At 52.2% G+C, this 16,522-nt stretch overlaps 7 protein-coding genes across 7 annotated transcripts; 4 read left to right on the forward strand and 3 right to left on the reverse strand.

Annotated features, from left to right (window-relative positions):
* Window positions 1–29: 29 nt before the first annotated feature.
* Window positions 30–1,475, reverse strand: PUNSTDRAFT_59847 (DUF947-domain-containing protein; the record flags this gene model as incomplete). Its single annotated transcript, XM_007378644.1, has 5 exons — window positions 30–250; window positions 305–637; window positions 690–760; window positions 810–1,026; window positions 1,130–1,475. 5 exons carry the CDS (start codon window positions 1,473–1,475, stop codon window positions 30–32), a joined length of 1,188 nt encoding a protein of 395 aa, XP_007378706.1.
* A 163-nt stretch (window positions 1,476–1,638) lies between these two features.
* On the forward strand, window positions 1,639–6,012 carry PUNSTDRAFT_140249 (uncharacterized protein; the record flags this gene model as incomplete). Its single annotated transcript, XM_007378645.1, has 11 exons — window positions 1,639–2,580; window positions 2,630–2,872; window positions 2,923–2,944; window positions 2,995–3,057; window positions 3,109–3,675; window positions 3,725–3,904; window positions 3,959–4,310; window positions 4,364–4,573; window positions 4,633–5,659; window positions 5,713–5,739; window positions 5,797–6,012. The coding sequence occupies 7 exons, from the start codon at window positions 1,639–1,641 to the stop codon at window positions 4,135–4,137; spliced, it is 2,196 nt and encodes a 731-aa protein (XP_007378707.1). The 3' UTR covers window positions 4,138–4,310; window positions 4,364–4,573; window positions 4,633–5,659; window positions 5,713–5,739; window positions 5,797–6,012.
* A 162-nt stretch (window positions 6,013–6,174) lies between these two features.
* On the forward strand, window positions 6,175–7,682 carry PUNSTDRAFT_48713 (peroxisome membrane protein; the record flags this gene model as incomplete). The annotated part of the gene is made up of 6 exons (XM_007378646.1): window positions 6,175–6,313; window positions 6,384–6,651; window positions 6,704–7,068; window positions 7,126–7,315; window positions 7,383–7,489; window positions 7,545–7,682. The coding sequence occupies 6 exons, from the start codon at window positions 6,178–6,180 to the stop codon at window positions 7,556–7,558; spliced, it is 1,080 nt and encodes a 359-aa protein (XP_007378708.1). The 3' UTR covers window positions 7,559–7,682.
* Window positions 7,683–8,457: 775 nt separating this feature from the next.
* On the forward strand, window positions 8,458–9,247 carry PUNSTDRAFT_41239 (uncharacterized protein; the record flags this gene model as incomplete). Its single annotated transcript, XM_007378647.1, has 4 exons — window positions 8,458–8,685; window positions 8,746–8,783; window positions 8,840–9,076; window positions 9,136–9,247. 4 exons carry the CDS (start codon window positions 8,458–8,460, stop codon window positions 9,245–9,247), a joined length of 615 nt encoding a protein of 204 aa, XP_007378709.1.
* Window positions 9,248–9,502: 255 nt separating this feature from the next.
* Window positions 9,503–10,634, reverse strand: PUNSTDRAFT_48714 (NAD(P)-binding protein). The gene is made up of 7 exons (XM_007378648.1): window positions 10,352–10,634; window positions 10,228–10,300; window positions 10,136–10,179; window positions 9,995–10,088; window positions 9,839–9,946; window positions 9,696–9,778; window positions 9,503–9,646 (listed from the first exon to the last, which is right to left on the reverse strand). The coding sequence occupies exons 1-7, from the start codon at window positions 10,623–10,625 to the stop codon at window positions 9,537–9,539; spliced, it is 786 nt and encodes a 261-aa protein (XP_007378710.1). The 5' UTR covers window positions 10,626–10,634; the 3' UTR covers window positions 9,503–9,536.
* A 248-nt stretch (window positions 10,635–10,882) lies between these two features.
* On the forward strand, window positions 10,883–12,233 carry PUNSTDRAFT_109970 (IlvN-domain-containing protein; the record flags this gene model as incomplete). The annotated part of the gene is made up of 7 exons (XM_007378649.1): window positions 10,883–10,896; window positions 10,955–11,014; window positions 11,065–11,228; window positions 11,282–11,447; window positions 11,509–11,736; window positions 11,791–11,850; window positions 11,903–12,233. 7 exons carry the CDS (start codon window positions 10,883–10,885, stop codon window positions 12,231–12,233), a joined length of 1,023 nt encoding a protein of 340 aa, XP_007378711.1.
* A 301-nt stretch (window positions 12,234–12,534) lies between these two features.
* Window positions 12,535–16,399, reverse strand: PUNSTDRAFT_41242 (uncharacterized protein; the record flags this gene model as incomplete). The annotated part of the gene is made up of 17 exons (XM_007378650.1): window positions 12,535–13,017; window positions 13,200–13,259; window positions 13,319–13,357; window positions 13,502–13,637; window positions 13,676–13,773; window positions 13,827–13,862; window positions 13,916–13,939; window positions 14,008–14,029; window positions 14,085–14,121; window positions 14,177–14,208; window positions 14,647–14,699; window positions 14,722–14,859; window positions 14,923–14,977; window positions 15,255–15,350; window positions 15,409–15,532; window positions 15,581–16,072; window positions 16,126–16,399. The coding sequence occupies 17 exons, from the start codon at window positions 16,397–16,399 to the stop codon at window positions 12,535–12,537; spliced, it is 2,199 nt and encodes a 732-aa protein (XP_007378712.1).
* Between the last annotated feature and the right edge of the window lie 123 nt (window positions 16,400–16,522).

The raw sequence follows: 16,522 nt of genomic DNA on the forward strand, positions 1-16,522 counted from the left end.
TTATACACTATCAAGTGAGAGCTAAAACGTCAAAGTCGGGCTCGTTTCCTTGGGCCGTATCCATCGTCCACCGGACGCTCGCGCCGCTTGCCACGACCGTCGGTAGACTGTGGGGCAAAAGGGCGGGACTTCTTCTCTTTTTGGCTGACTTTCTTCTGCCTTTTCTCGATCGCCCGTTTGACCGCTTTGGTACCGCCACTGGCCGCCAATGCCTCGTAGCGTGCCTTTGTTAGTAGCTCTCTCTTGTCCGCTGTTTCAACGCGTCAAATACTGCGCTACCAAGCGAAGTGATGGTTGCACGTACCATTCTTCATGTACCAAGCCTGCTTTCCTGACTTTCTGCGCTCCTTCTCCTCTCTCGAGACCTTCTCAAGTGCTGCATGCTCGACACGTTCCCGTTTGTCCTTGTTAACGGCGCTCTCCGCGCGCTTCAAGGCCGCTTCGAGGTTTTTCACCTCCGCCTCTCGCTCAGCGCGAAGATCTCTGGGTGACGATGCGAGCAGTTTTCGCGCTCTCTTCAAATTTTCACGCAATTCTTTGTGTTCTTGCTCGTGTAGTTCGGCCAAGAAGTCATATTGTTTGCGGAACTTTTCGGGGGCGAATTCTCCTGCAAGTGGCATGAATCGCGGATCGCGTGCTCGCTGGAACAGATTCAATGTTATTGGTAGAGATTCATATTGCAGCATCACTTGCCGCTTTCGGAACGTCTACCACGGTCCTCCGGCGAGTGACAGGTTTCTTGGAGGTGATTTCCGTTGGACTAAGGCATCGTCAAGGGATAAACGAACAGGGAGAAGAAGTAGACGTACGCATGCTTGTTAGGACGCTTGGCCAAATCCTTGCGGGGCCTCGTAGTCCATTCCCGTGTACCTTCTTTGGCCGGGAACGCCATGGTTTCGTCCCTTCTTTCCTCCTCAGATTCTGAGGTGTCGGACCTACTATCATCGTCGGAACTGCTCTCCGCCTCGGCGTGCGATAGAGCGTGCTGTGCTTTACGTAGTGCGCCGAAAGGCAAGGAGGCTAAGTCTGCGAGAGGATGACCATCATAGACAGTAAGACCAGCTACAGCTTCAACATACTGTTCTGGACGGAGGTCTGGGGTATCCTGAGTGTGTGAAGACGTCTGTACGCTGTGAAATACGCACCATATCTTCTTGCGTAATTTCGTACAGTGTAGAAGGTTCCTGTGCTTCACCCTCCGTCATGGAATCGTCGTCGGTCCATTGGACAAATCTTGGAGCGTCAACATCTTCGTCTTCACTAGCAGCGGAGTCCTCTTGCACAAGTTCTTCATCGCTAGCTTCACTGAAGTCACTCTCGCCATCCCTTTTCTGAGCATCACCTCTGGAGTCCGATGAGCCCACTCGCACTTTTCCAGCGGCCTGTTCGCGTTCCCGCGGTGCAGAGCCTGTAGCAGAATGTGTGGTATGCTGTTGAGGAGATCGCCTGGACTGAGGCCTTGGTCTCCGCGGCATATTTGGTCGTGAGAGAGCTGTGAAGAGGGATGTTTGAGCTGAGATGCGCTTTGCACGGCTCGCTCATCATCCTTGTGCTCCTTGGCCGATGGGCTGAACCCCGCCAAACTGGCCCACTATCTGGGCGACTAAACTGTCCAATTCTCTTCCGGGCATTACGAGGATGACACCTGGAATTGAAAACGCCGACCCCGTTACCTTCTCCGACGACCATGGGCTTGCTGCTGTCCATAACCTTGCTGATTTCGACGACGACGACATCTATAGAGGAGAACCTCCTACAGCACCTTCGCCTCCATCTCCACGACCTCGTACAACCTCTGTGAGCTCTTCGAGCAGCGGAAGTAGCTCCTCCTTTACTGGCCCTGGCGGTCGGCTGGGTACCCTCGCCGCTGTAGTTGAACATGCTATCACCCGATGGGCTCGAGCCAATTGGTCAACATCTTCGATAGATTCGACATCGACCTCTTCCTCATCTTCCAGCTCGTCCCACTCCGCTAGGACTTTATCCACGAAACCCGCGCGACCTCGCAGAGGACGGCGAAACTCGGGTCATGCCACACTGGTCAACGCGCAATCTGAAAGAAATGTAGTCGAATCTATGCGAGTTCGCGAGGAGCTCAGGCAAGCTCCACGCTCGTTTGCCTTGTATTTGCCTCCGTCCTTGACCAACGTCATTCCCTTGCCTGACGGCTCCATTAATGACCATATGATTCGGACCGATTCGCTCCCCGACATCATCTCTCGTCTAGACTCAGCGCTCAAGCGTTCGGGGCGGTTACGCCGGGTGCAAGAACGTGAACGCGCCAGACAAACCTTGGACGCATCTCCCACGTCAAATCCCCCTTCTACATCGCGGGATCGGACGCCGCAATCCAGGCAGCCAAACATGCTCCCAGACGCGGGACGAATTCGCAGAATGCGGAAAGGCAAGGACAAGGAAGGGTTGTCCCCCGTGTCGCAATACGTACAATCGATGGCCCAGCATCATTCCACCCAATTGTATCTTACACCGGATATCTCCTCACCCGACGTCGCAAGCCGGAAAGCCTGGTTTCTCGATATCACGAGCCCCAATTCTCAAGACATGCGTTCCCTTGGCAAGGTAGGAACAGTTGTGAGATACCAAGACGTCGCTCACGGGCGATTCAAAGCTCTTGCACATCCATCCCCTCACACTTGAGGATATTCTTCAACAAGACCCCCGGGAGAAACTGGAATTCTTTCCGAAACTTGGTTACTATTTTATTGTGTTTCGGGCGATAGAGGGCCAGAAGACCCGTGATAGGTTCCGGCAAGTACGCCATAGAGAAGGCGATCACACACCCCTGGAGGATCATAGTGTCCTTGGACAAATCAGTGTGTACCTGGTGGTCTTTAGAGAAGGTATCTGCGTGGTGTGTAGTCGCGTTCACTTATTCTTTCTGCTCATCAATGAGGCCGGTAGTTCCACTTCTCGGACATTACAGGTTCGAGCGGCTTTGGGGCATTATCGTTGTATAGCTCATAAATTTTACAGAGCACACGGATCGCGTACGTAACAAACTCATACTGCTAGATCAAACTCATGGCAGTTCCGCAGGTGAGTCGCTCTCCTGCTTTTGAATTCGCATCGTCTAAACAATATGCGTAGATTGGGTAGCGCACGGGATTCTCGATTCGATCGTCGACGACATATTTCCTTTCACCGACGAACTCGAGAGCGAAGTGGCTGCCATTGAGCAGATCGTGACGTTAGGTGTCGATGAGACCCTTTCTAGTCCATCGAGCGACCCGCGTGCTGCTTCTTCATCTACTTCAAGTTATTCTACTCAACATAATTGGGACCAAGAGGAGAAGTTTACTCGTGACTCCACGGATGGTGCATTTATCTCCGATATCGAGAAGCAGAAACCCTCGGCACGAGCGCATTTTGCCCTTCCGAGTCCAACAATTCGACAAATCATCCGGCGATTTTGCAGTGCCCTTCGAATGAAGTTGTCAATGCCTGTCTATGGAAACCTTCGTAGACCGCTCGATGAGAGCTCGACGACCCTAACCCTCCGGCGAATGGCAAGGACACGCAGACTCGTCACCAATTTGACACGTCTCCTTGCTACCAAGACAGAGGTTATAGCAGGTATACAGAAACGTCTTCTATCCGTAGACGCCCGTGGGCCTGGTTCGGAGGAGATCGCGATCTATTATGGGGATGTACAAGGTATGTAGACGTCATCCTTTACTAGCAGTGAGGCTAAGATCGATTCAAGACCACATTTTAACTCTGCAGCAATCTTTGATTCACTATGAGCGTATGCTAAGCCAGTCGTATCCTACTTACCTCACGCAATTGCGCCTATCGGCCTCCAACCTCAACTCGAGGCTGGACAGAGTCCTTGTGTTCCTCACGACGGTCACTGTAGGCGTGTTCTGTATCCAGCCTCTCGTCGGTGAGCCGACTTGTGTATCTTCGCCGGTCCAGACCTGACCCCATAATCTTCCAGCCTTATTCTCGATCAACGTCAAGATACCAGCCAACGGGCTGACACCAGGACATCCAACTATCGTCTTCCCGATAATCATCGTTGGTGCCTTGCTCGAAATCAGCTTCTATCTGGTGGTGGTCAGGTGGTGGTGGAAGAAAGCCAAACGTAGACGGGGCCGACGGCAAGCATTACGATAGAAGATTGTTAACGACATCGTACTGATCTAATACATATGATACATTTCACGACTATGTACACGGTAATCCATGCCAAAAAAACCCTCGAAGTCGTCCTTACATCGGTGCGGTTACGTTTGGTTTTCCATGGAGTTGCTGTACAACTCTCTTCGTTTCCTCCAAGACATTATTCACTGTTGGAGTAACCTATCAGCCACCCGCTTACTGCCACCACCAACATAAGAACCTTTAGCTCGTAGCATCCGATTCTTTTCCTCGAGCTGAATCTCGAATTGTCCAAGCGCTGCTTCTTGCTCGAGTAGCGCATTCTCCTCGAGTTGCAGTTTATCAAGCTGACCGCGGAGCCACGTGAGCGATTCGTTCATCTTGAGACGTTGACCCGTGATCTCTTCCAAACGTTCCTTGAAAATGCCGCGGATTTCTTGACGTTCCTGGTCTGTTGGGAATAGTCAGAAGGACATTGTGATCGGCATAGTGCTATTAAGTAACGCAAACCAGCTAGTTCGACCTCACGGGCTGCCAATTCAAATTGCGACTGGTCCATGGCCCAAGCGACATTCTTGGCTTGACTGACGTAGCTCATACGCCCCAAGCTGCCCGACCTCTTGAGACTGCTTCGCCTGCGGGTAAGACCCGGTCGCGAGACTATGGAGGCGTCATCATCACCGGGGCCTCCTTGTGGCTGCATGGATTCACCAGTCGGCTGCGGAGCTGGCATGTTCATCTGAGGTTCTGCAATAGGCATTTGCGTGGGAAAGCCGGAAGCGTCCATCGTCGCGGGTGGGTGATGATACGGGTGAGGTAAAGGCTCTGGAGATCTTACTGTACCAGGCAGCGGCACGGTATTTCCAGTGTATTGTGGCCGTAGATGTCCGGAGTGTTGTGGTTGTATATTAGCGTATTGTGTCGGAGCATTGTCTGTATACTGCTGCTGCATGCCGGGATGGAACTGGGCGGAGGGGTCTGGTATCGGTGTATAGGTGCGTGTTGGCTCGAGAACTGGGGACAGACGATCAGAATGGGCTGTCATAAATCGTTGATTATGCGCAGCGTCCGAACCAGCGTCGGATGAGGAAGTTGGCGAGAGCGGGAAAACGGATGGAGGGACCAGCGGCGGCTCCGGCGCGCTTAAACGCTGCTGTTGATCCCAGACAGGAGTGGTGGTAGTCGTTCGCATGGACATGCGCTTGCTATCGCGTCGCCCATCCCCCTGAGAAACACGAGGCGCTTTCTCCTGTTGCGTTAGGTCTGGTTTGCCTATCTTGGCACCCTGGTCCTTGAGCCACCGTTCCATTTCTTTCAAGCGAAAATCGGGTGGGGCGTATACGGTGCGAAAGGACAGTGTAGGCGCCTGAGCAGGGTTCGTATTGGCTAAACGTTGACATTTGCGGATCATGCGATCTTTAAGGTGCCGGATTGCCATTATACGCTTCCAAGAGGCCGATGGACCATACGCAAGCTCGTCCTTCTCCATTTGAAGAAGCTGGGAGTACAGCAGTGCCGTGCGAGGCGGTAGCAACACCTTAGGGAACTCCACTTCAGCATAAGCCTGGCAGAAAGGTGCATCCATCCGACCTTCAGCTCGTTCGGTGTGTCAGTACACTGCGTTCCATATGAGTAAAGGAACGGTGAGAGGTCAGAGAAATCGTGGGTGTTCACCTGAATGTATCTCCATCCTGTCCGCGTTCCTGATTCGTGGGGCTCTAGCTGCCCACGAACCGGGCTAGCCTGGAAGTAGTGCGCGGGGGGAGCGGTACTGGTTGGGGGCATATTGGAAGTGGTGGTTATGGTATAAGCGGTGTCCAGTAGACCTCTGGAAAGGCGTGTGGTACACGAGCACGTATTGTCCGTCCGCTTTACATACAGAACAGTGTGCCAATGCACGGCTCGAGGAGGATAATGGTTGACTTTGTAACACAGCCACATCAGTACAGTCCCATACAGCCACGCTACTGCCTTTGCATCGATTTCACGCGCATACGGGGCCGGCTCGCCTGTTCCCGCGGGCGCGTTTCATTCTGACCGTTGGCTCCTGCTCCCATGTCCTCAGTAGCTCGTTACGAATCGTTTCTCGTCCACAATGCTTCGACGATATCTGGACTGGAATCTACGCTCCGCTCCCTCTCCTGGCTACTGCCTGGTCGCTTCAAGGATGCAGAGCTAGCGACCGAACTCCGTTGGTCCCTCATATTTCAGTGGTGACGAGGCATTGACGCCCCTGCACATATATGTATGCACAACGACAGTGTCGGCCTCTCTCAATGTATTGAGCATGTACCACGACACAATTCTCTCCCGCATCGTCAACGCCGATCCGAAGCACAAACCCCTATTGCCCTCGTCCCAGCACTCGCGTTACACGCGTTCTTGGACCGAGTCGAGCCAACTTTACAGATGGGCAGCCAGGACCCTAGAGCTCATCCGATTTACGGAACTGTTGGTGGAGATGGGTTTACGCCGGAAGGTTTCTGTCAAAGTGAAATGGAGAGCCATTGTTCTGATTGAGACCATAAAGTCAGTTTATATCCCCTGACAACCGTCTCACCGTGCGACTCAATCTTGGCAGAGCGCTCCTCCGTCTTTTAATCCTGCGCATCACACGCCGGCCATTAGTGTCCCCCCTGATTCCCGAGCGGGAATATGATCCTTCGACGCTTCCTCCTTCAGGAGCCTCGTCGCCGACTCTGGCCCCTTCTTCTCCCCCAGATTCCGCTCCAGCCACGCCCGAGCACTTGAAAAACAATCATGTTCCCTTGCCTCTGCATCCTCTTCTATTGCCTTCTGCCCCTGGACAATCCGCTGAGGATTATCTTCTCTCGAAAGCATTGACAACATCGGCCGTGCGGTCTCCCGTGAACCTCGTGAAACCGCTAACTTCATTATTGGAGTGGGTCGCTGAGATCATCTATATCTGTCGGCCGCTCGTCTATGGTGCCCATTCCACTAAATTAGCATATTGCCTATTGATGTGTTTTGATATTCTTGTAGCTGCCATGCTGGCTCGTGACCGACGATCGAGCCGCCCTATGACCACTCTCGTGGCCCTTGAGATTTTGTCTCGTAACCTTCGCCGCACTCCCTCGCCTTCCTCGTCCCTTGAGCGTTCTGAGTATGCACGTCGTGATCGAGATATCCTTTGGTATCTCCTTCGGGGACGGATCTGGCAATCTTATACTCGGTACGCATTGAGTTTTGCTATTTCCTGCACTTTTACTTGTTTTGTGGTCGTTAAACCCTATGCGCAGGCCGAAACTGGACTCTTTCGCGGAGAAGGCTTCCCATTCGTCCTTCCTCTCAATTGCAGGGGGGCTCGTCAAGGATTGGTTGCCTCTGATTGATGAATATTACTATTGTGCGCGCAGGTCATCCTTATACATGCCCACAGTACTAACCAGCTAACATTATAGATTCCGCGCCCTAGTCTCGGGTCTTCTTCACTCCGACGTCTCGCTAGCTGTAACCTCGTCATCATATCTACGCATCGTACTCTATATATGCTCCTGCCGCCGCTGCCGCCTCAATGAACGGTGGTAACTACAACAAACCTCAACTATGCAATTCAGTGCCAATGGTTTCTCTGCATCACATCGAGAAGGCAAGGGAGATCATCGTCGCAGTATCCTCCTTGAATATTCCCAACGAGCCTAATCCGTGATCAAGCGCCAGGACATGGGTTTGCCAGCGCATACAATATTATATTTCTGCTCCGTAAATTGTAAGGTTCTCACCCTTACGGCACTCGAAGTTTTGTGGCACATGCAACAGACGATCTGTCCCAGCAACCCTGTTGGATCCCTCCTCCAATGGGCCAACTCTGAATGCCTCCGCTCCGAACCTGCAACGCTCATTCTGCTCCTGAACCACTAAGCATAAGTATTGGGCTGCAGACCTGAGCTGCGACGCCATCTCGATCACGCTTATAAACTACACCCTTGACATGGAAATCACTAGGCCTACCTAGCAGTGACCTTGATGCAAACGTCCATGCATATCGTTATTAGCAGGGGGTCAACAGAGTCGGACAGGCGTGGAAATGCCACTATTGAATATTGAATCTCGAGGTCTCGATCTCTTAATCCGTCGCGAAGCTTCTATCGCCTGCCCTGAGTCCTGAGGTGCCGAATCACCAACTGACGCCATGCACATCACGGCTTTTGTTCTGCGGCGCGCCCGGTACCGCGACCAAGAATACGTATCTTGCATTTCGGTGTATATAACCCGCGCGTTGCACAATCAGCTTAGCGCACCATCCTCTCAAATCCGAAGTCCAGGTCCCAATCACTCCACTGCCGTCCCTGTGGGCAATATCGCTGGAACACTATGGGTCCCCTCGTCTCGAAGTCCGTGAATGCAGCGGATACGCCCCAGCTACTCCCAAACCCTCGTCGTATCGTGACCGCTCACGATGCGAGGGGCAACGCTGTCGTGCAGAGCGACGGGCTGATCCCAGCAGAAGTGGGTTCTCCTGCATTTGGCACAAGTACCACGAGAGGTGTTGACCTTGGCACTGCAGGCGAGCAAAGAGCCGGGACTGCGAGGGGCGGCTCTGTGGGTATGCCTTACAATTCACTATGGTGAGCATAGCTCACCTTGACCATTATCTTCCAGATCACGAGCAGTATGCCCGTAGAAGACAACAATGACAAGTAAGTGGAGTGCTTGCAGGGTTATCGGGCTCATATATATTCCCTTTGATTGCTAGTATCGACGGCGCCGCTCGTGAAATCGGGGGTTTAGGGCTCGTGATGCCCAATGGAACGAATCATCGGTATACTGATCTCGCTCCGGGAGCCGTAACGCCTATGCATCGTACCAACTCGCTGGATTACAACATTCTTATCTCTGGGGAGGTTGTACTAATCTTGGAAGACGGCACGGAAACGCACCTGAAGAACCCAGGAGATGTCGTTGTGCAGAAGGGCACAATGCATGCATGGAGGTACGGAGATCTCACCCGACTCCTGCTGTCACAAACTGTTGACGACGGCATACATCAAGGAACCCTAGATCACAGTGGTGCAGATGGGTGAGCGTCCTGATCGATGCGAAGCCTGCGGTGATAGAGGGGAAGGCATTGGACGAGGCCTGGATTCCTACCGCGATAGGATGAATTTCCAAAATAATGACGACCTTGGATTGACCTAGGAGATAGAAGTGTAGACGATGCTTTGAAGCGGCACGCTCGGACCGATGGTCCACGGAACCCGATCGGCCTTGTGACCGATAGTGACTTCGATTGCGATCGCTGCGGGGCTCCACGGGGTAACCGGTTTATGAAGCGGGACACCAGTGCGGGACAGACACACATGTTTACGCGATTCACATCATAGCTTAGGCTCTAACGATTATGACCTTCTCGCGATGATTAGTAACGTATGCAATTGGATATTCCGCGAGAGCTACTGAAGGTTCACAAAAAGACCTCCATCCACGAGCAACGATGCACCAGTCACGTATTTAGCCAAATCACTGCCAAGGAAGACAACAGGTCCCGCCAAATCATCCGGTTCTGTGCTACCTGAGCATAATCAATGCACTCAAGGTGAAGGAATACTCACCGCCCAGTCGCCCCAGGCAAGTTCTGGAGATCATATGCTCGCGTTTGGCCGCGTCAGAAAGGTCCTCCTTGTTGATATCGGTGCTGTGCATTATTGCGCATTGTGATGAACAAAGATTTCTCAAAGCCGGAGTAGGTACTCACGCGATTGTACCGGGTAAAACTGAGTTGCAGCGAATGCCGTATTTACCGAGGGCAACAGCGCAACTTTGCATCAAACTATTGATACCTGCCTTGGTCGGTGTATAATGACTGTAAAACGGTCAGGACGGCAGTACCAGGCGAATCCGAACGATTTACCATTGCATGGCGCCGCCTACCAATGCGGAGATCGAGGATATACCAATGATCGATCCGCCTTGAGGCTCCTGATTCTTCATGACGTTGCCAACCGCTATTCAATAATGAGCACCATATGCGTCTCGAGAACATGTTTAATACCTTGCACCATGTAAAAACAGCCATCCAGGTTGACCGAACGCGTCCTGGGAAAGGGTGTGAAGACTATGAACCTGAGCGCGTGTTTTACCGACCTTTCCCAAGTGCTGTGGGGCATGGACAAAAATTCCGAAAATGGACAGATGCCAGCATTACTAACAAGCATGTCTGTAAGATGGTTAGATGCACGAGCAGGGAGGCAATCATGCAAGGTTTTACCGATCCGCCCAAAATTCTTCACGGCGACGTCCGCAACATTACGTGCGGTGGAAGGATCGGCAATGTCCCCGGGTACTGCAACGACGGTGGCACCGGGAGAGCTACGAGATATCTCAGTGGTGAGTGATTGAATCTCTTCTTCAGTCTCCTTGTCGCCTAGATAGTGTAGAACAAGACCCTTTGCACCATATTGCGCGGACTTGACGGCACAGGCCCTGCCAATACCGCGACTTGAGCCAGTGATGACCACGATCTTGTTCTCAAGGAGGGACATTCTTGAAGCAAGGGCCGGGGGAGTCCATGTCACGGAGGCTAGTGGCTAAGAGAGCAGCAGTTCGCTGGGCGGTCCGGGCCGCCGACTTCCTTCATGACCTTCTCTGGTCACAGGGACGTCGATGGTCACAGGGACGTCGATGGCTACAAGCCCGTATCTCACCTGGCCCGAAAGCCGGCATCCCTCAGAGCATAAAATTCGAATGCATTCACTATCAACTCAGTATCCACTTCACGCCCCCTGCCATCCAAGCTATCATGTCCGCGAAAATGTGATCATCCCTATGTGCTTCGCTCACCAGCCCCAGCTCATGCCGCTTCGTCATCCAGCTACTACGACTCTGATGCCGATCTCGGTGTCCTTGCTGATAAGACGATAGTTTTCCTCGGGTGAGCACGAAAGCATCGCAACTGGGTCCGTCGCACTCATCCTTCGGTAGCTTTGGCAATCAGGGTGCTGCACAGGCACAGAACCTACGAGACAGCGGTATCTCAAACGACAAGATCATCATCGCGAACCGAGAGGACGCCTATGCGGAAGATGCCAAATCGCGCAAGTTCAATGTCGAGCATGACTTCTCCAAGGCAGCTGCTGCGGCAGATAGTGCGTATTCGCGCCGAGTATTCAGATAATCGTTAGTTCAACATCATTCCCAGTTCTCTTCTTACTCGTCCCCGATCAAGTGCAGCCCAGGATCTTCAACGAGGAATTTGCCCCTCATCTCAAGGACGACGTTGCCGTCGTGATCGCGAGCGGCTACAATGTGTTCTACAAGCTACTGAACTTCAAGCCCACCCAGGACGTAGTCATGGTCGCTCCGAGGTACTGATCTTATATTTCCATAGCTTTGGATATGCTACTCACGATGTGGCTTATGGTTCAGGATGATTGGGTCCTCCGTGCGCTCGCTATACGAGAAGGGCAAGGGCTTTCCCTGCTTTGTGTCAGTTGAACAGGATGGTACCGGAAAGGCACTATCGATCGCCCTTGCTCTCTCACGTGCAATCGGAGCGACTCGGACAGGCGCCATTGCCTCTTCTGCTCGCGAGGAGACTGCGATGGACCTGTTCGCCGAGCAAGCCCTGTGGCCCAACATCATCATGCTTTTCAGGTCAGTCTTCCTACCTGCCACGTCAAATGCGTTAATCAAAGGAGGAATCATCAGGGAGGCCTTCGGCGTGCTGAAGGAAGCTGGTTGCTCGGACGAGGCTCTATGCTACGAAATGTACGTTCGTCGTTTTCACGGAGGTGCAAGGCAACTCACGCCGATGGGGCAGGTGGATGTCGAAAGAGCCAGCTGAAATCTTCGAGGCTGCCGCGGAAGAGGGTTTCATTACTCAACTGAAACATCATTCGAGCGTCTCGCAGTACGGCCAACTGAACGGCGCTCTCAAGCTTGACGGCTCTGCCATTCGCTCACACTTCAAGGATATCCTTTACAACCAGGTTCTCAACGGCAAGTTCTGCAAGGAGTTCTCCCAGATCGAGACCGATCTCGAGAAAGAGGGCGATGCAAACCCGTTGAACGCACTTTACAAGCAGGCAGAAGAGGGCGAGATGGGTCAAGCCGAGAAGCGTGTTCGTGCAAGATTGGCAGGGCTTCTCTAGGTCAAATTCGGTTCGTGTGTATCGTAGAGGTGTACAATTAGGTAGAGGAAATGAATGCATAGACGTGCCGCATACATTGCCCAACAGGATGAAGTGTTTCCCTCCTTAAACGGCTCAATTGTATTTGCCATTCTTCAACTCCTTGACGAACACACCCACACTGCTCTCCTCTACGAGCCTCGTTACCCTGGACTCTTCGAGCACTGGCTCTCCAGACTCGTTCTGCATTGCCTCATGCTTATGAAGCTTGCTGAAGACGTCTTTACCTAAGTAGGAGGACAGCGGTTCAGAAAGGGCTATTTCAGTTAGATATGGAAGTACCTATGCTGACGCCCTTTTCGAACACACTGGCAAGTGCCATTTCCACGCGGTCGTCACCATGTTTCTTCACCCCTTGCGGCATGTAAGGTAGGTGTGTGCCCGGCACAAATGGCCAGTAGTGTTTCAACTCGGCCTCCAGTTGCGTAAGCTCTGCTACCAACGCAGGATTTGCGTCGATATTCTGCTTTAAAGCGGGCATTAAATGGGACTGATGCAACACCGAAAGGTGAATCTTCTCGTGCGTGACATCGTTCGTGGACGTCGGAAGCGTGCGAGTCACAGTGTCCGTCAACTTCATGATACCAGTCCGGGGGTCATGAGGAGGGAGTTGTCCCCATGGAGCGACAGGGTCGACAAGCGAGGTTAAATAGCGGGCGTCGACAGCAATAATGTCTTGAATTTTAGAGACCATCCACCACAGAGTCAAATCGGAGAGATCGTGTTCTTGCCAACCACCGCCAATCTACGGAACGATCAGACCTCTGACATAATGAGGGAACAGACGCCCTCACGTCTGAATGAGAACCTATTGTCATGGTTAAGCTGATGCAAGACCAAAAAGAGCCTGAAACACGTGCCGGAGAACCAAACCTGTCACAGTTTCAGCAATAGATCTGGATGAAGGAGGTACTAAAGATTATCCACCTGGTCTAGTTTTTGCCCCTTAGAATGGCCTCCAGGTGTTTGCTCGAATTTGCAGACGTTCTACAATTAATTGCGCCAGAGTTGAACTTGGTTCTCTTGAGATATATGGAGAAACTTACGAAGTCCTCGCGGGTTTCGTTCAAGGCCATGGCGTGATACTGTGCATGATGTATCAGCATGGCCAACTTGATTCACGGCTTGGCACTTGCCGCTCGTTGGATATGTTCTCCTAGGGTACGATCAGAGAAGCCGAATAATGTCTTCACGGTCTGAGAGTGGGTCAACTCCTCGGGGAGACCCACGCTTCCGACAGTGTCGAAGACGCCGACACATTTGATAGAGAAGGAGTGCTCATCGGAGTCCGCTCTGAGCTTCCCAGGGGAATTGTGCTGTACCCAAGGGTGCAGTTCCTTGTCCAACTTTGCGATCTCTGCGATACTTCAACCCATGGTCGATGAAGCTATCCGGTTGAACACTTTCCTTCAGGATCTTTCTCTTTGCCGCGCTTCTGAAACGCCATGAAGACCGAAGCAAAATGATCCATATCTGTGCGGTCAAGAACGCCTATCTCTCCCTGTTGGCGCGCATTCCGTCAAGGGTCGTTTAGCAAGAGTGTCCCCGACGTACAATCATAGCTGCCACCATACGAGCGGTGTAAGCACCCTGCGGAGCGAGAGTCAGGTCACGAGCACAAGAGCAATCAATGCGATACTAACCCTCGAAAATCCGAAGAGGAATATCTAGCCGATGTATGTTGATGATGGTTGGTGACAATATGACACGTCGCGTGCGACAGTTGGTGACTCACCTCATCGCCTGGACGATAGTTGCTGTGAAGCAGGTTTAGCATCGGTTCCCCAGCGGGTCATCGACGAATGCACTGACTGTGCGATGAAAGAATAGGCTTCCTGTACCTTTGATGCTGCGGTATGCTTGACATCAACGCATTGGGGTGTTTCAAGATCGATATAACTCACCTAGGTGGGCACCCACAGCACCTTTTGTCGTACTATTCAGTGAGAGAAGCCATGCATAGCTGTTCAAATACCTTCAATCTTGGAAAGCAACGATGTATCGTCGGTTCCCACTCCGCTTTGGTAGAAGACAATCTGGCATGGGCCGAGTCAGAAGAATATGCACTGTGTCGTTCATCGACACTCCACCTGCGGAACAGGAGGATCACTAGAGGATTTCCGAACAGCGTGAGTTAATGTATCAATCGAGAGTATGCCTGAGCATACTAGCGATCATCTGTGTGCTTGATGGTCCTTGCAAGCTTCTGAAATATAGTATTACTGATCAGAGTAGAACGGCTGGATGAACTCTTTGGTGCATGCCAGGACGTTGGTATATTTCCATCTTTCTGTGACTATAAGACCGTCATCCCAGGTTCTGGAAGCGCTTTGACTGAGCACAAGGGAGCGATTGTAAGGTCGTGCACACGAACCCATCGCAGCAGACGATGACGCGCTTGAAATACTGTCCCTTAGAGTTTGACCTCTGGCCAAGCTCAGTCGCATACATTGGATGAGGCGGAGGGACACTTTGGTCGGCGGACATCGTCGCGGTCAGCAGGATGTGTGCGTCGGCTCAGGGGAGTGGATGAGCTCTTCAAGGTCGTAGCAGGGGAGCGCCCACTGGTAAGAATGAATGCCTTGCGCTAAGATTAGCAACTTCAATCATTGTGTGGGCGCGTGCACCTGCTTCGGCAACGCGCACAAACCGGTGCAGCTTGAGAAAACGTTAGCCAGAAAGCGCCATCTGTTTTGTCGTTCGGCCTATCAGCAGGCATGTATCCATCATTCATCGATGCAGTACAGAAACAGAAAAGGTAAAGTGGTCAGAGATCGGATGCATGCACCGGAACGGCGAATGAGCGAACCCGATGCTGCCAGGCACCCCCGTCAGCAGCAGTCACTTATCTGCGCACCACATTGCTCTATGTTATCTCCACCGTCACTACTGGGAGTCGACTCAGACACGGCGAAAAAAAAACCAGATTAGTCGAAAGGTGCAGCAAATCATTTCCCTAAGCGCATTTCCGCTCCGGCGAACTCGTCGAGTGCCGTCCGGAACTCCAACTCGGTCAACGACGTGGGACAAGGCGCCCTCCATGGACTTAGCCAGTTCGGTGTCCTAAACATCTCGTGGCTAAAACAAAGATATAAGGATAAATTACGAGTGCACCTATAGGTACGGCAGTGCTCACTGGAATTCTGTCAGCCTGATCTGCCATGGCGGAAACTCGTGCAATTCCAAGGGAGTACGAGGAGCCCTGTTGCCGTATACATTGTGTACAATCAATAGGTCCGGTGGTGGTAACCCGTGAGGACCTTGTATACGTTTCAGGAGGACCCACTGACACATTACTCAGAACTGACCTTCAAGGATATTTTGTATTGTCTCAACAGAGAGCGAATCGGAAGAATATCTTTCCACCCCAGTCGATGCCTGACTCATTCGTTCGCCGAAGGTACGCGCGATCTGGACTATAGCCGGTTTCGAGCCATGCGCAGAGACAATATGCACCGTCAAAGGATGTGCTCCTTGAGATGTTTTGCTGACTAGTACGAGATTAACGATATAGCGCAGGTTAGCTTGCGGAAGCATCCCACCTGCGGAATACCGCCTCTTGACGCCGAACTTCGGAACCTGAAGTTTTCGAGCGGGTATACCACCAGATGTGATGGTCATCACGCGAAGATGAAGTCCCAGCTCGAAGTGATCAGGTGACAAAGGCCTTGAGTCAGAGGAATCAGAGAGAGGGGGTGTAAGAGGATACGCTATTTCGTGATTGCTCTGGTCCATTTGTTCGTCACATGAAGCGGATACAATTCGTCCACGGATGTCCGACACCCGCTCCACAAGAAGTCCTGAGAATCTATCAAAAGGGGCTGGATATGTGCTGCTGCTTGCAAACGCGTACCTTCGCGATCATAGACCGTTAACCTAGGAATACGAGCGGCACGGCACCAGGTAGCCGCATTTTCAACGGTATTGAGCAAGGCAGTGACCGTAGCTTGCAAGTTTTCTTCTGTATTCGATGCAAGCACGACTGCTAGGTGCTGTGGAGTTTTGCGACGATGCGCTAGGAGGGAGTGTGGTTGCCTGCTGAAGCGGTAGCGAACGGAGGCCAGCAACGTGACTACCGTGTAAAGACAGTGCAGCAGACGCAGAACAACTGAAGCTACGACAGGCATAGCGGACACGACGAGGCGTCAACGTTTCTATGAGCGCTCACTGGATTTCGAGATGCACAGGCATACTGGCGGCCGAGGACATGCAGCGACTGACGCGACGTGGAGCTTTATTTCGAGCAGTCT

The sequence above is a fragment of the Punctularia strigosozonata genome (genome assembly GCF_000264995.1).
Source record: "Punctularia strigosozonata HHB-11173 SS5 unplaced genomic scaffold PUNSTscaffold_1, whole genome shotgun sequence".
NCBI classification, from domain to species: Eukaryota; Fungi; Basidiomycota; class Agaricomycetes; order Corticiales; family Punctulariaceae; genus Punctularia; species Punctularia strigosozonata.

What these genes read in the sequence shown, in the direction of transcription:
- PUNSTDRAFT_48714 (XM_007378648.1), bottom strand. Translation starts at nt 10,625, where the DNA reads ATGTCCCTCCTTGAGAACAAGATCGTGGTCATCACTGGCTCAAGTCGC. An exon ending in GAAGAATTTTGGGCGGATCG is followed by an intron (nt 10,301 to 10,351) that starts GTAAAACCTTGC and finishes ACCATCTTACAG; the next exon opens with ACATGCTTGTTAGTAATGCT. An exon ending in CTGTTTTTACATGGTGCAAG is followed by an intron (nt 10,089 to 10,135) that starts GTATTAAACATG and finishes ATTATTGAATAG; the next exon opens with CGGTTGGCAACGTCATGAAG.